The following is a 16,782-nucleotide window of genomic DNA, read 5'->3' on the forward strand; positions in this document are numbered from 1 at the left end:
CAGGAATAGTCCAAAACGCCCCTTAAATTACTAACAGAAATCCGACCCAGCCTGGGATTACGCAGTCTGTGATGGCCCGTCATGACTGCGACGGTCCGTCCTGCTGCTCCGTCACAGAGTTCAGAGACTCAATTCCTACTAAAGGGTCTGTGACGGTCCGTCGTGCCCACGACGGTCCGTCCTGCCATTCCGTTACGAAGTTCAGAGAGTCGATTTCAGTACCCAAATTTCAGAAGTCTAAGTCTTTTGGAAGGAGACACCCTCGACGGCCCGTCGTGCCCATGACGGTCCGTCGTGGGTTCCGTCGACTCACACAGTTTTTCCAGAAATAAAATCTGCTGCTCAAAACGACTAAACAGGTCGTTACAATTACGAAATCAAGTCATTGTTGAAGAAATCCTGTAATATTCTAAAACATAAGAAACAAGACATCCTGAAAGAGCTGAGTCCTCAATTATTGGGTTTTCCAGGCTAGAACCATATGCTCTGAAGTTCCACCGATAACGAAAAGTAGCAGAAATCTATATTCAGCTAACAACTAAACATTTGAAAGTTGCTTAATCAATAGTAGATCATATTTACCTCCTTGAGCTTCCAATAATTTTGTGGTGCCAAATACGAGCCTCTAGGACCTTCACATTAGTTATTATTTTGTGAAAATAAGTCTTTGTTATGTTTGTTGCCGTAACTTCTTTTCTTCCTGCTGCAACTTGCACAAAAGTTCTTTTTCTTTTTTTGTTAGCTGCATATTTCGAGAGGTCTAGGTTGGAAACGAAGAGAGATGAAGGAACAAGAGGTAGAAGAAAACATGAAGAAAGAAGTGGATGGGCATTTTCTTTCCTATCTTTGCTTAAAGAGGATATGTAGATATAAATGGAAAGGGTATGTATATATAAATGGAAAGGATATTAAGTAGCAGGGATAGTTACCAAATGTCATTCGTCCATCTAGTTCACCGAACATGACCAAAATGTATACACTACATATATGCTCGGTTGTATATGTTGTGTATATGTATGTATATTATATGTATATAGGTATGTATATTAATTGTATAAGTATGTATAGATATGTATTATATGTATAGATATGTATAGTATATGGATATGTATAGGTATATGCATGTATATTATATGCATACTAGTATAGAATATATACTACCATTGTATGTATGTTTTGTTAACTAGATGCCCGAAGGTATTTGACTGTAATTTTCTCAGAGCATTGACTTATTTCCTTTGTCACTAAGTAGGTGGGTCAGTCAGAAAGGAATATGACACTTTTTGTGTCACGGTGAAAAAGGAATAGAATTTTGTTGATATATAAACTTCTCTTTTCCCTTGTTTTCTATTTGCTTGCCTCGTGACGAGGTAGGATGCGTTGAAGAAAGGAACAATAAAAACCTTTAGTTATATATGGAGCATTGTATGGGATCAAAGGCCCAAAACAAGAAAAGCAAAAGGTTTAGCAAGAGGCCTTTTTCCTTTTTTTGGGTAGATAAGCAAAACAAGATTTCTTTAATATGATACTGTCATTTTGAGTAATCAACTTTAGTTTTATGTGCCTATACACAAAATTTGTGAAGAAATTCGCTTTTCTTGCTTATGCATTAGTATTAAATCTTGTGATATGGTGTATTGCTTAAAGCTTAGTATTTGATATTAAAAGTGGTACTACACATTGAAATCCAACATTTCCAGAAACCAATGCTCTAAGGCCAGAGTCTCTAAAAATAGGGTGACAGAAAGTTATATTCTCAAATACAAGTTGTTATCGTGAAGTATGTTATCATCGTTGATAGACAGACTTATGAAGTGACTTCAATAATGTGATCAAAATTCTATTAGTTGATGAAGCTTTCTGCGAAAAGGCTTAAAATGTTTACCTGCATAATTTTCAAAAGATAAGGTGTAAATATTTTTTTTAGTATCTTGTAAGATATTCTTAGTCCAACTCTATCTAATATGTTAATTTTCATTTTAAGCCATGTTCGATTTGCTAGATGGCATAAGTCAAAGGTTCTTTTTTGTGCTTAACGGCCATACTAACTTTGATGGACACTTTCTTCTACTTGGTTTATGTTAGTAGATTTTTTCATAATTATTTACCCTTTGCTAAGACATCAATGAGGTGCATATTTTGCTTCTGAAACATAGTTAAATTTCTTGGATTGGAAAAATGATAAAAGAAATTAGAGAATACTCGAGTCAAGTTAGTGCATGTCAGTCCCTTCAGGGATATCCGATAAAATTGAAATGTTACTAAGAAGATCAGCATGGCCCTTGCACGACAAGCACAAATCGAGAAATGGTCCGAATTTCTAAAGAAGAAAATTTAGTGTGTGTTAGGGTTGTGTTATTTGACTTGGTAGCTGGAGAGTCAAGCTGGTCCTTTTATCATGAGCCTATTTGGATATGGACACGTATTCTTCTTCTTCAAGGTGAAATCTACAATTAGTGATAACTATTTCTTTATGTCTGGACAGCTAAATTGCACCACGGTCATCTTTCACACGCTGATGGCAACGGAGATTGGGTACTAACAATATTTACAGCATTGTCACTTGTAAGTCTTTTCTTCTTTAGCTCCCTGATGTTCCTTGTGATTTTTTAACATGGGAAAAATTAGGCAGTTTCATGTCTACATTGTGGGACTACCCTGTCTACCCTAAGTGAAGAGCTTTTCTGTCTTAAGGAACTCCTCCATACTTGTTTAATACCAATGTGAAGAATGTTAACTTCCAAAAAACAATTTAACATATCCAGAATCAAGAATTCCAAGAATTCTTTAAATTGCTCATTTTAGCTTAAGCTACTTGCTAATGTTAGCTCTTCCCTAGTTGCTTGAGCTTGTTTAGATCTACTATATGGATCTATGTTTGTCACCTTCTTTTGCTTGTGGTTCGTATATTGATCTAATCATATGCTTTTCTTGCAGATTATTGACGTTCTGGAATTTCTCCCTTCACATATAGCGGTATACCTTTTTTTCTCTTTGATTTCAAAATCACTCTTCACTTCAGTATTAGTCAATTGGCTTACTTCTTTTAATCTTAGATCTGTGACAAATTGCATTCAATTCTGCAAACAAACACTCAAAAAATTTGGGTCATTTAATTACTGCAAGAAGGCTAAGTTGTGAGGGTATTCAACAAAACGCCTCAAGGCTTATGTGTGAAGCTTATGCCCTAAGCACCCAATTGTACGCCCTAAACACGCCTTACACCTAATGCCCAAAGCTTTGGGCTTGCCTAAATAAATGATGCTTAATACATTTTTTTTTTCAAAATGATCTTATTTCATTACAATAACATACCCATTGAAATCCCTCACAAGTTGAAGTTGGGTCTGGGGATGGTAGAGTCCAATCCTTACCACTGCCTCTTTGAGGTAAACAAACTGTTTCCGAAAGACCCTTGGCTCAAGCAAATCACAACAGTATTAAAATGAATAAGGATAGTGGGGAGAAACATGACTACTAATAGCAAAGTATTGCGGTGCATATATACAAGGTCCCATAGCAACAACAACAAAGTGTGATCACCTAAACACAGTGGACCACATATGATATCAAATACCAAAAGCCAAAGACTACATAAATACTACAACCCACATGTTCTTTATACTACCACTGAACCAAATACATGAATAAGCTAGTAATAGGACAACTCTTAACTATCTACTAACCTTCTATCCTTATCCGCGACCCCCCAACCCCCTAACGAAGGTCATGTCTTCGGTAAGTTGAAGATGTGCCATATCGTTTCTAATCACCTCCCCCAATATTTTTTCGGCCTACCTCTGCCTTTCCTCGGCCTCACTATATCCAATCTTCCACACCTCCTCGTCGGTGTATCTGGACATCTCCTTTTTCACATGTCCAAACCATCCAAGTCTTAGCAACTAGCTTAATTGCCATTATTCTAGTCTCCAAAGAATAAAACAAATGAACTTCAAATATTGGTATTGTTGTAGAACCCAAAATATAAATAGATGGAATGCCCATTTATCCTAGTCTACTCATAGAATGTCTATTTGCAGTTGAACATATTCTAGCTTATGGATGATCAATAATTTTTGTCATCGAATGGGAGTCTCTTCATAATATCTTCTCCATTTGACTTCTTTGTACAATTTCTTTATTTTTATGCATTTGCTGTGATAAAATACTGTCTCATGTTCTGACTTTAGTTGTATCCTCTGCAGGTTGTTTTTGATCATGACGGTAAGAGTTGTTATCGTTCCATTTCTTTCTCTTTGACCACTCTCAGTTTGTTGTCATTATGTGTTTAGCTAGCTTTTGTGTCCACTCTCTTTGTTTTTCGTACAAATGTCTAACAGTTACAACCTTTTTTAGGCTTTGTAAGTATCTCTCTTCTCTTTTTTGTAAACTACTTGGAGGTGGCCAGCATAGCCTTAATGCTGTAGGAATACAATTTACCAATTTAAAAAAAAAAAAAACAAACACTTACAACCTTTTGATAGAGTTTGTTTTATTGCATTGCCATCGTTCTATGCATGTGACTCTTTGATTAGACGGGGCATATGTAATTTTGATATATGTCTTTGCTTGCTTTATCTCAATTTTATTATGACACGATTCCTTCTTGTAACTTCACTTGTTAAATCATTTGGTATATTTAAATCATTGTAATTTTTATTTATAAAAGTAGTATGTTAGTCAGAATGTGCAAATGATAGAAACTGAGATTTACTGGATAAAAGCAATAGAAAATACAGAGAGAGACACAAGTATCTCATATCTCCTGAAACAATAAAAAATACAAAGAGAGACAAGTATCTCGTATCTCTTAGACAATGATCTTTCTGCATTTAAAAGATATATTATATCCTGTCTACACATTACTGGATCTACTATTGTATAATAGCTAACTAGAACTACTTCATAACTGTTTAGGATAAAAACATATAACTTCTAGTAAGCATAAGGTATTGGAAATAACTCCTAATAACTGTATGAAACCGCTCAATCCTCAGTGTGTGAAACCTGCAGGAATTTGAGAAGACTTAAATCATTATCTTCTTCTATCTTTCTTCGCTTCTTCCTCCTTGAATAGGTCTAGAAGACACATACCTTATCAGTAGTTTAGTCCCTCCCTCCTGGAAAGACGACTTGTCCTCTAGGCTAAAACTGAGAAACTGTGCAAGCTAATAGAGACTTTTGGTCGTATGGCTGAAGGCATAAAAGGGCAGCATCACCAACATTAGAAGAGAGGTCTATGTTCTTACAATCTGCTTGTGCTTTCATCCTGGAGTGGGCCTTCGTAAGGTTCAGCATAGCATCTCTACCCAACATCTATTCTTCAAGGCATGATTGGAAAGATGTTGTTCTGAGTGTTTGCTGAGGAACATCTTGCAGTTTATAAGTTTTTCCATTCAATTGGAAGATAAGGAACATCTCATTCCAACCGGCTTGTATTGTGTTAAGGGATGCTAGCCATTGTATACTCAACACCATGTCTGTGCCACCAAAGGAAGAAATTGTGCTTTATGATCAAGTTAGAAACCTCTACTGACAGGTCGTGACAAACTTTATTGCATTTGATAATTTCACCATTGCCTATCTGGACACTGAAGGTAGGGATATATTGGACCGTCAACTCAAGTTTGGACAAGTTAACACATTTTTATGTCATTGTGCATTGATTGATTAACTTAATTATAGATGCTTAAAATATTTATTCCATCGTATTAAATTGTAATTTTTTCTCTTCTCTTAATTTGTCATATGACTTAAGTATCCCTTATGATGGGATGTAGAAATTTATATTAAGAAATACAAAAGAAAAAGAATTTTCTTTCCCCTTAGTATTAGAGCCATTGCTGCCTTTTGAGGTGATTTGTTTCTCCCTCACAACACTAGGGTTCTTTTTCCAAAAAGAGAGGTAGAGTTTTCTCTCACTTGAAGTTTATTGCTTTTGAAAAATTCTTTGTCATCATCGTGAAAAAACTAATACCACCACAGGCTCCATCTGTCAACGATGACCAAACCTCGACCAATCACTATCAGAAACAAGCCTAGACGCACCGTCACACTCCCCCAGAAGGTCCGGCACTAGTGATGAATAACTTCTTAAATATGCTTTAAAAGATTGATAATGATGATAATGTGCAATAACTCAGAGTTTAGTTAAAAAGTGGAACCTCAGAAATTTGTCTGGCAAGTAGCTGAACCTTAGAAAGTGCATATGTTTAAGTGCAAATAGTGTGTATATTTTTTTGTTTATTTCTGTTACAGAATAAATGAATCAGTTGGCGAAGTTAGTTAGCTTTGCCTTATCAGTAAGTTACGTCGTTGGATTAGTTAGAAACAATTAGCAAGATAAGATTCTTTCTCATTTCTACATATGCCCCTACTTTTTATTTTGTCTTAAAAGCTACTTTTTAAGCCAATCCAAACGGGCTCTAAATCATCAATTGAATATACAAGTACACTAACCTATTGAATTGTATTCTTCATCTTCTATCCTCTCATTGACCATAGCTGAATAACTCGAGCTTCTCCATTAAGCTCCTGTCTAGCTCCTAGAAACTTGGGTTTTATCTTGAGTTCTTGCCTTTTAGCTAACATTGGTATCACAACTAATCTATCCTTGGGAACAATGACAAAATCGACAAGAGCAAATGAGAGTTCTTCTAGTGAAGTAAGGGAATTGTGTGAAATGATGTAGAAAATTTTATTGAAAATTGGTACTCTAAGCAAAGAAGGTTTCAAATCTTCAAAATTGGATCAAGTGGTGCTTATGATTGTTAAAGAATGACAAAAGTCCGACACGGTACCATCTCCTTATAAGGCTTGAGCAATCCTCCTCCCTTTAAGCTAGCTTTTAGGGTGTGAGTTAGGCCTAAAACCTAATTTCATGCTTAGCATTTGGTGCATGGGCAATTTTGATTTTGGGGGTCCCAACATCGGTCCTCATATTAATTACATTTGTAACAAGCTAGATACATATGATTTGTATGCATAAGCTTGAGAGGGAGTGTTAGAATGGTAATAGGTATACACAATCAAATTAGAATAGAAAGAGGTTTATACAATCCTATTAGAATGAGATTAAGTTTATACAATCCTATTAGAATAGGAATAGGTTTATACAATCCTATTTGAAATCGGAATAGGAATAGTAAATAGTATCCTACTTGGTAAAGGATTGGAACAAATGGAAAGTAGCCGAGATGCTACAAACGCGAGATGATTTCAAGGGCACAAGTCTGGAAGTTGATGTAATGATTTAGAAACACAATCATGATGGTATGTTGTCAGTCAGCAGATTGTACAATAGGAAAGTGAAGGAACTTCCAGGGGAAATCTCTGGACCATGGAGTAAGGTATGGAAAAATAAAGTGCCAACTAAAGTGAAGTGCTTCTCATGGCTAGTGGCTAGAAGGGCATGCCTAACTCATGAGAAGCTGCAAAGAAGAGGCTTTGAAATAGCCTCCTGGTGTTCAATGTGTAATGAAACAAATGAGACTAATAGCCATCTATTCCTCCATTGCAAAGTCACTGCTCAATTATGGGCCATTTTTCTAAGCAGAACACACACAAACTGGACAATGCCAGAACACACTACAGACCTTCTCAGTTGCTGGGTCAGAAGAGGGGGGAGTAAGAGCCAGAAGAAATGGTGGAACATGATACCCTCTTGTATATGGTGGACTATTTGGAGAGAAAGAAACAAGAGGTGTATGGAAAATACTGCAGAGTCAGTACAAAAGATCAAATGGCGTTGTATGAAGACCTTCTGTTTTTGGTGTAATGAGGAGGGTATAGAGGTTGCTGGACAAATTTTAAACTTTTCCTCATCTTTATAACTTTAGTAGCAATTTCTTCAGTTGTTTTTTTTGGGTCACTGATGTAAATCTTTTTGATGGTTGCCAGCATACCCTCATTGCTGAGGAATACAACTTTACTTTATCAAAAAAAAAATAAAATGGAAAGTAATGGAGAGGGATAAAATATCCACAGGGGGAGGTAAAATACCAGTGGGTGGAAGGCAGTCAGAGCAGCAATCGGACAACAACTTCTGTTATCATAATTCACATTCTTTCGGGGTCGACAATGGAGTTTTTGAAGTTTTCTGGAGAAGATCACAGATCTTGGTTGTTTAGAATTGATCAATTTTTCAAGATGGAGAATATTCCCATGGAGGAGAAGATTAGCATTGCTTCTCTACAGTTTGAAGGTGAAGCTGTTCGGTGACACTTGTTCTTGATGATATACAGGCAATACATTCAATCCACCAACTTGGAAGGAATGTGGTAGTGTTAGTGGAAAGATTCAGGGCAGATTCTCTAAAGAAGATGGTTAGTTTTGAATTCTCTAATCTCTCATTTCTACCCACAAGAAACTTCTATCAAGAAGACATCATATACTTGCAAGGTTCGCGATGAAATGCCTAAAAGAGATTTAGATGTAGCTTCTCTGTATAGTGGCACCATTGAAAGAAACAATAAAACTGAAGGTTTTGAAGACTTGTTTTGTGATGCGTGCGAGACTTTTGAAAATATGCATCTTGGTTTGGTTTTCTTGAATGATGAATGTGATATGGACACAAAATTCTTGGATAGTGATTGGAAAGAAGTACTCTCATGCCAAGCTTGGTCTGATACAATTCTTTCCAAGATCATCTGCGATTCATGGTTAAACTTGGAGAGTAATATTGAAACTTTCCAACATGAAGAGATTGAGAAATTGCTCATTCTAATAGTAGAGGAAAGACCAATATTAATTGCAGAGGAAGTAGTTGAAGTGTGGATTGATGGTTTTCTATCATTGGCAACTTGGGATGTGACCGGGAACAATAAAGCAATAATGTTTGAGGATGGGAATGTATGACATATGATGTACCTTGTGAACTGTCATAGTGTTACACATGTAGAAGTCATCAATTATCAAATCTCTAGTTCATATTTCACTCTTGAGAACCAGGGTGATCTCAAGGGAAAGGGATGCACTTAGTTTCCACCGTTAAAGTTTTCATCTTCTTCACTTGGAAAGACGAGTTCGATATTTTTTTGGCGGAATATGGAAAATAGAGGCAATCAGTTGTTTATGTTATTCCACTCTCCTGGCCCTTTATTCAGGAATGCGAGTCCGACAGTTTAAGTGACTGCACCATCTGGGAAGAATGAATGATCTTTTGCAGTCATCAATAGCTCGGGACAGACACATGAATGTTGTGGAAATGGATTTAACCTCGGTGGAGCCGGTGGGGAAATGTATGAGAGAATTACAACTAAGGATCGTCACAATATTGCGGAATCAATTGCTGATGGTTGTCGAAGCAGAAGTCAGCAGATCCTGCTACTTGGGAATTCTTTCATGCATTGATTGTTTCCTCATTTAGTCCTTGAGGTCAAGGATCTCTTTGCTGCAAGGAATATTGATACCCAATAAATGAATCAGCTGGTTAAGTTAGTTAGCTTTGTCTTATCAGTAGTTAGCATAGAAGCAGTTATCAAGATAAGATTCTTTCTCATTTCTATATAAGACATTGTATCATTACAGATTGAATCATCAATTGAATTTACGAGTACACTTTCCTATTGAATTATGTTGAATAGGTTTATACAATCCTATTAGAATAGGAATAGATTTATACAATCCAATAAGTTTATACAGTCCTATTTAGAATAGGAATAGGAATAGGAATACAAATAGAAACACGAATAGTAAATAGTATCCTACTTGGAAAGGATTGTATTCTAGTGTCTATGAATAGAGTTTCAATGTATTAATGTAGACAAAACAACAATTTAATAATATTATTTTCCAATATTTCTCACATGGTATCAGAGCCTGTACGATCTTGGCAAACAATCAAAGAGCTTCCACTGCCAGAGGCGGCTATTATCCATATTTGTCGCCCGTCCGGCTAATGATTATGTTAGCAAAAGTTGGGTCACCGTGTATCTTTCTTGTAACTATTTTCTCATATCTAATTTGTGTAGCACCGTGCTATCATTTTGGTGACAACTTTCTTATATCTAATTTGTGTAGCACAATGCCATCACTCCGGTGACTACTTTTTCATATTTAATTTGTGTAGCACAGTGTGATCTTCAGGTGACTACTTTTTCATATCTGGTCCATCATTTCGGTGACTACGTTTTCATATGTAACTAGTGTAGCACCGTACCATCCTTCCAGTGACTACCTTTTATTTGCATATCTGATTTGCATAGCACCGTGCATCTCTGGACTACTTTTCATATTTAATTTGTGTAGTACTGTAGATTTTTTTGAACTATTTTCTCATATCTGAGTTGTATAGCATCACGGTCTTTTAGTGACTTCTTATATTCTATTTGCATAGTTCCATTCGTCTTTCTGCTGATTCTTCAAATCTAATTTGCGTAGGGTTGTGCCATCATTTCAACCCTACCTGTATAATTTTTCTTTTTCAGTAGGTTCGTGCCTTCATTTCGACCTATCCATATTATTTCTCTTTTTCAATGGGGTCGTTCCATCAATTCAAACTATTCTATATAATTTCTATTTTTTAGTTGGGTCGTGCCATCATTCCGACCTTACCTATATAATTTTATTTCTTAGATTGTGATCACTTTCAGCCATCAAATCTAATACTCCGGCATATGAGCATGTTCTGACCAACTTTTCGGTGACTTTCTTGTTTAATATTGACTCATCTATTGATTCCAACATGATCCGTATACTTTATACTAGATTTTGAACACTTTCTTGCTTAGGGGGAGTTTAGTAGCCTTGTGTATCGATTGTTTAAGTCACTCTATCGTCTGAAACAATCTTTGCAAGTTTGGTTGTGGAAGTTCAACATTGTGTTTTATCAACATTATGCATCAAATTCAGTATTTAATGAGAAGATTAAGCACATTGAGATTGACTGACATTATGTATTTAATGAGAAGACAAGCATGTTGAGATTGACTGTCAATTTTGTGAAGTCGACTGATCAACTTGCAGATATCTCACCAAGCCCCTCATTGGTCCTCGTATTAATTACATTTGTAACAATCCAGGTACATGAATTGTTTGCACTAGCTTGAGGGGGAGTGTTAGAACATGAATAGGTTTAGACAATTCTATTCTGATAGGAATAGGCTTATACAAACCTATTTACAATAGGAATAGGAATACAAATAGAAATAGGTATAGTCAATAGTATCCTACTTGGAAAAGATTGTATTCTAGTGTCTATAAATAGGGTTCAATGACCCTTCGGGGTGACCCAGTGGTTTGGGCTTGGGACTTTCATGTTGGAGGTCTTAAGTTCGAAATCCCTTGCAAGCAAAAACAAGGGATTTGACTTCTGGGTCGAGCTCGTCGCTATGTGGTTTGCGAGTTATTGTAGGAGCGGGGTTTTTACCTGTGTATACCTAAAGGGTAGCGGTTGCGGGTTTCCCTTGTCATAAAAAAATAAAAAATAAATAAATAGGGTTTCAATGTAATAATGTAGACACAACTACAATTCAGTAATATTATTTTCGAATATTTCTCACAAATTCTATTGTTCATCTTCTATCTGCTCATCCACCATAGCTGAATAACTCGAGCTTCTCCATTAAGCTCCTGTCCAACTCCTAGAAACTCGGGTTCTATCTTGAATCCCTGCCTTTTAGATAACAATTTCTTTGTAGTATCATCGGAATTTCTATTCTGTACAGTTAATCTTTTATTGTTTTGCAATTAATGAAATTCGGGTTGATCTTTTTTTTTTTGATATAAATCCTTGGGCACATCAATTTCTTGATACAATTTTTTCTAGCAATACCATTGATAAACTCAAACATTGATAATTGATTGAAGTTTTAAAAAATATCTGGGAGTAAGCGAGTTTCTCTTAATAATGCTTGTCAAACCAAATCCTTACAGGATTTTCACTTGGCCATACGTCTCTTTCAACCAAACAAAATTTTGTTGCAAAAGGTATGTTTCACTATTTTTCTTCTTTTGTCCTTTTTCATAAGTAAACTACACTGAGAGCCAAGTTGGAGCATTTCTTTGGTACTGATGCAGCTAGAGATTTTAGGGGTCGAACAATATCTTATGTATGAGATAACACTTCTTTTATTGACAAGATTAATAATTATTACAAGCCTATTCCAGTGCGACACAGCCCTAACATAAACTGCAATGGATTTCATTATCCTATCAAAAATACAAATAAGCATGTACTGCAATGAAGTATATCAGTTTCTTATGGGATCTTTTGATGATTAGTTCATGCCATTTTATTATGCTACACCATTATGTCAATTTTTTTCTCTTAGATTTGATACCAGCAAATTTGTTTGTTTCATTTTCTTTTGTTTTAAAAGGAGAGGGAGGATGTAAACTCTAATTTGTAAGTGGCTAGCACCTAAGTTGCTCGGACTCGGGTGCGGGTATCCGAGACGGATGCGAATCCGAGAGTCGGATTCGGCGAAATCCAAATTTTAAGATTCGTGGGTGCGAATCCGAGTATGGATACGGGTGCAGGGATACGGCTAAAAACTTCAATATTATAAAAATATAGTTATGAAGATATTCTAAATTTGAGAGATATATTGTGATAAACTTATATGTATTTTGTAGAATTCTATCTTTCGTTCTTCAAGATGAGATTACTCTTCTATTCTTCCTACAAAGACACAACAGAATAGAAACTAAACATTAAAAGCATTTACAAATATATATATTTTAGGGAAAAGGGTCTGATATACCCCTCAACTTTGTCATTTGGAGCTGATATACCCCTCGTTATAAAAGTGGCTCATATATGCCCTTACCGTTATACAAACGGCTCACATATATCCCTGCCGTTACAAAATGGCTCACATATACCCTTCATTTAACGGAAGTTAAAAAATTAGTTTTAAATTTATATTTATTACTTCTAATTTTTTTTAAAAAAATTATTTAGGGGTATATATGATTCTTCTATCAAAGTTCAAGGTATATTTTAATTTTTTTCATACATAAATTATTTTTTTACTTCTTTTATTATAATTATTTGAATTTCTTATTCTTATTTTGTTGTTTTCTTTCATTCCTTAGTTTAAAGAATAAAAAATTAAACTATTTTTTTTGTGTGTATAGTAATTTAATTTCGTATTCGAATAAAAAATTTTGGTCATCTACAATAAGTTTTACAAGAATATTAGTGAAACATAAATAAATTTGATTATCAAAATAATAATTATAAATTAGTCATTGAAACAAAAAAAAGTCAAAAAAAATATGTTTGACGAGGATTAAATTTACTCATATGAGATTATATTTTTTCTAAAAAAATAATAAAAATTTAGATTAAATTTTTTTTTTTTCATTTCCGTTAGAGGGAAAGGGTATATGTGAGCCATTTGTTTACAAGTAGGGGTATATATGATCCACTTTCATAACAAGGGGTATATCAGCTCTAAATGACAAAGTTTAGGGGTATATCAGACCCTTTTGCCTATATTTTATAATAAGGTGAGCAAATAAATTTAGAGGAGTTGTACCTCACATTTTTTAACTCAAAATCAAACCAATTAAAAAGCACCACAAATGAGTAGCTAATTGGATGATTTATAGTGGTTGAGACTTGAGAGTACACTATTTTTATATGTGGCTCTTCCACACTCCAAATAATTACAAGTCAATATTAAAAAAAAAATTAATGTTTAAAAGTACTTTTTCCAACTTCCAAGAAAAAAAGTTGGCTCCCTAGGAAAAAAGCTGGTCCTGGCAGACCAATTACTTTTGAAACTTTCAATAAAAATACTTCTTTCTTCTCAACTCTTCTTCTTCTCTTTCAAACTGTTTCTTCTCAACTCTTCTTCAACATCGCCGGCGACTTGCCGGCGTTGTCGCCATAAAAATAATTTTCTCTTCTCTCTTCTCTGTACTTTTTTCAAGCTTTGTACTCTTTACGTCGTCGGAAATTGATTTTTTCTTCCCCAATCTTTTCTCGGCTGCGGTCAAAGTGTCCGGATTAGATTGACCGAATTCGACACGCACCCCGCACCCGCACCCGCACCGGAGTCGTGTCGAGACAGGTTCGCCTGCAAAACTGAAGAGTCCGCGCAACTTAGGCTAGCACTAACCTTTAACAGTGAACATTTGATGTTAGTATATAACTTAAAGTCATCAAGTTGGTAAAAGTTCTTTCTGGAAACAATAGGATAATCAAGTTTATTTTTGTTCTGAAAATGAAGTTCTACTGAAGATGCTTGTTCTCTAGCAGGTTTCTCTTCCAGTTTTGCTAGTTGATGTGATTTTATGTATATGAGTTTCTTTCTTGCAATATAATAGATAGTGCATGGCTTGTAAAGAGAAGAAGATTACATGTGCATTGGCAGTATTATTTGTAATTTTTCTGGTAGTGCATGGCTTGTAAAGAGAAGAAGATTACATGTGCATTGGCAGTATTATTTGTAATTTTTCTGGAGAAAATTAAAGTAGTAACTGTTGAATAATACATATAGGAGATATTACTTCCACTTCTGCAAAAGCGCCTTTAATAAATTAGTGTGTCTTTTTGGGGATAAAAACATTAACAAATGACAAATATTGCAGACCACATTGATAATTTAGGTCTTACGTTTAAGCCAAAATCATTTGAAGTATTATCTGTTGTCAATAGTTCCATTCTTAATATTCTAGATTAACTTTCATAGGCCTGAATTTTCGTCACAATATGTATCCCTCTTACAAGAGCAATCGTTCTCCGACACCTGATACAATTGTTCAAGGACTTCAATTTTTGAAAGCTTCCCTCAAGGCCATGTCTATCAAGGTGATTGAGGTGAGGTTTGTCGAGCACTGGGTCAAAGATCAATCCTCTAAGTTTGCGAGATGCTAGGTTCATTAGTTTCTTCAGCAGGTGCCAGGTGTTGAAGCAGATGATGTAATTGGAACCTTGGCTGTTAGAAGTGTTGATGCTGGATTCAAGGTAAATGAAGAATCTTTATAAATTGCTAAGCAGGAACAAAATTACCTGACATTAAGAATTTCATACAAATTTCTAGATTTCCATCTTATGTCAACCCTAACTGTTAGAATCCAAGTTGTTACTTTAAAAGCAATAAAGAAATAAAAGAATTGCTTAGGCGCAAGAAAATAATTTAGAACCTTAGAATTTCTCTGACTAATTTGCTGAATTAATACTTGGCCTCATCTTACAGTATTTGCATTTTCCTTCAACAAGCTTGTCTTGTCCTTGCAATGTTAGAAAGCAAAAAATTGTTTTTTTACGAGAAAACTGATGAAATCTGGTGGAAAAGTGAATGGCGATATGGTGATTGTCTGGGAGTGGAGCAGATATGGCAACATCACCATTGAAACCCTTCACTTGCAACCCCATCTCCACCATGATGGCTCAGAGTCTCTGTGCACCCGCCCATCCATAGGATGTATCACCAGCATAGCATACAAGTACAACAAATTTTACTTTTTCAGGTTATTAGGTGAATCCTAAGTAATCTTATTATAGAGAAGAAATGTACTTAGTTCTTTGAGATAGAAGTAAAAAGATGTAGTGCTGATCAGTGGATCTCTATTGATGGCCAAAAACAAATTTGGAATATACCGAAGAGATGGAGGATTGTCCCAACTTGCATTTGGTGGACAATTTAATTTGGAAGGAAAAGGATCAAAGATGTTTTGAAGGAACACGGAACAATATTCATAAGATAAATACAAACTTCCTGGGGCTTTACTATTGTTGGTGTAAGCAAGTAGTGATAGGAGATACTGAAGATGTGTTTAATGTTATTGACTGGCTGTAACAAGACAATCTTTCATGTAAGTAAAACTTTTTGGAGGGGGACTACACTTTGATGTAGTATACCTATGTATATGTAGAAGTAAATGTTACCTTTCTAAAAAAAAGATATATGTAGGGGTAGTGAAATCAAGCCCAACCCGCCCAACCCATTTAAGTTTGGGTAGGTTATTGACCCGTCCATTCATTACCTCAACCTATTTCAACCCATGAAAAATTGGGTTGAAAATGTAACCCGAATTGGCTCATGAGGAATCTTGTCATAATATTTTTTATTTTTTTTTTTCAATTTGATATGTTATATATAGCCATAATAAAGGAAAAAAATATTTATATTAGGTACTAAAATAGTTTAGAAGAACAAATAAAACAATTAAGCTTAGTAAAAATATAGTTGGATCTTGACCCGTTGTATAACCCATCACCTAACCCTTTTTGACCCAAGCAAATTTGGGTTGGGTTGGGTCTTGACCAATTGTTTTCCTAACCCATTATGACCCGCCCAAATTCAAACAACCTGCCCAATTGCCACCCCTAAATATATGGGTGTGTTTGGTTTCCTATGTATGGTTGGTCAAAATGTTTGGAAAATATTCTCTACGAAAACAAGTTTCTTAAAAAATGAGAAAAATGACTTCACTAACGGAAGTAAGGAAAATAAGTTGCATTCCGAGTTTATTGTCTCCTTCCCACCCACCTAATTCTCCAACCCTCACCTCTTGACTATCCCACCCCTGCCTCCCCATCCCATCCCACCTTCGTAGTGGTTTGTTAGATTACATATAAATACTCTAGGGATAATAGCTTCTTGTTTACTTACTAAACACTATAAAATAAGTAAGGAACCACTTATTTTCCAACGTAGAAAACATTTTTCCTTCATACCAATCACACATATAATTGTAGCATGAGAAAGGTATGTTAGGTGGCCACTTGGACAGTAGTGACCTTTTGTTTCTCTGCTGCATAGCTGTAGAAAAGAGCTGATAGTGCCTGTAAAAAGTTATTTCGTACTCAAAGTAAATGTGGGCAAA

General features: G+C 35.4%; 1 protein-coding gene and 1 pseudogene across 4 annotated transcripts in view; both read left to right on the forward strand.

Annotated features, from left to right (window-relative positions):
- Positions 1–16,782, forward strand: part of LOC107014740 (DNA polymerase I) — a 48,725-nt gene that overhangs the window by 5,649 nt on the left and 26,294 nt on the right. Inside the window, exons 3-8 of one of the 4 annotated variants that reach the window (XM_015214791.2) lie at positions 2,486–2,565; positions 2,938–2,976; positions 4,206–4,224; positions 11,875–11,928; positions 14,643–14,770; positions 14,846–14,917. In XM_015214791.2, the coding sequence (XP_015070277.1) occupies positions 2,486–2,565; positions 2,938–2,976; positions 4,206–4,224; positions 11,875–11,928; positions 14,643–14,770; positions 14,846–14,917 (392 nt within the window). The remainder of the gene's footprint in view (positions 1–2,485; positions 2,566–2,937; positions 2,977–4,205; positions 4,225–11,874; positions 11,929–14,642; positions 14,771–14,845; positions 14,918–16,782) is intronic. The other 3 variants (XM_015214792.2, XM_015214793.2, XM_015214794.2) reach the window with 3 other exon arrangements.
- Positions 2,226–2,322, forward strand: LOC114076611 (annotated as a pseudogene).

This window comes from Solanum pennellii, chromosome 3 (genome assembly GCF_001406875.1).
Source record: "Solanum pennellii chromosome 3, SPENNV200".
In the NCBI taxonomy this organism is placed as follows: Eukaryota; Viridiplantae; Streptophyta; class Magnoliopsida; order Solanales; family Solanaceae; genus Solanum; species Solanum pennellii.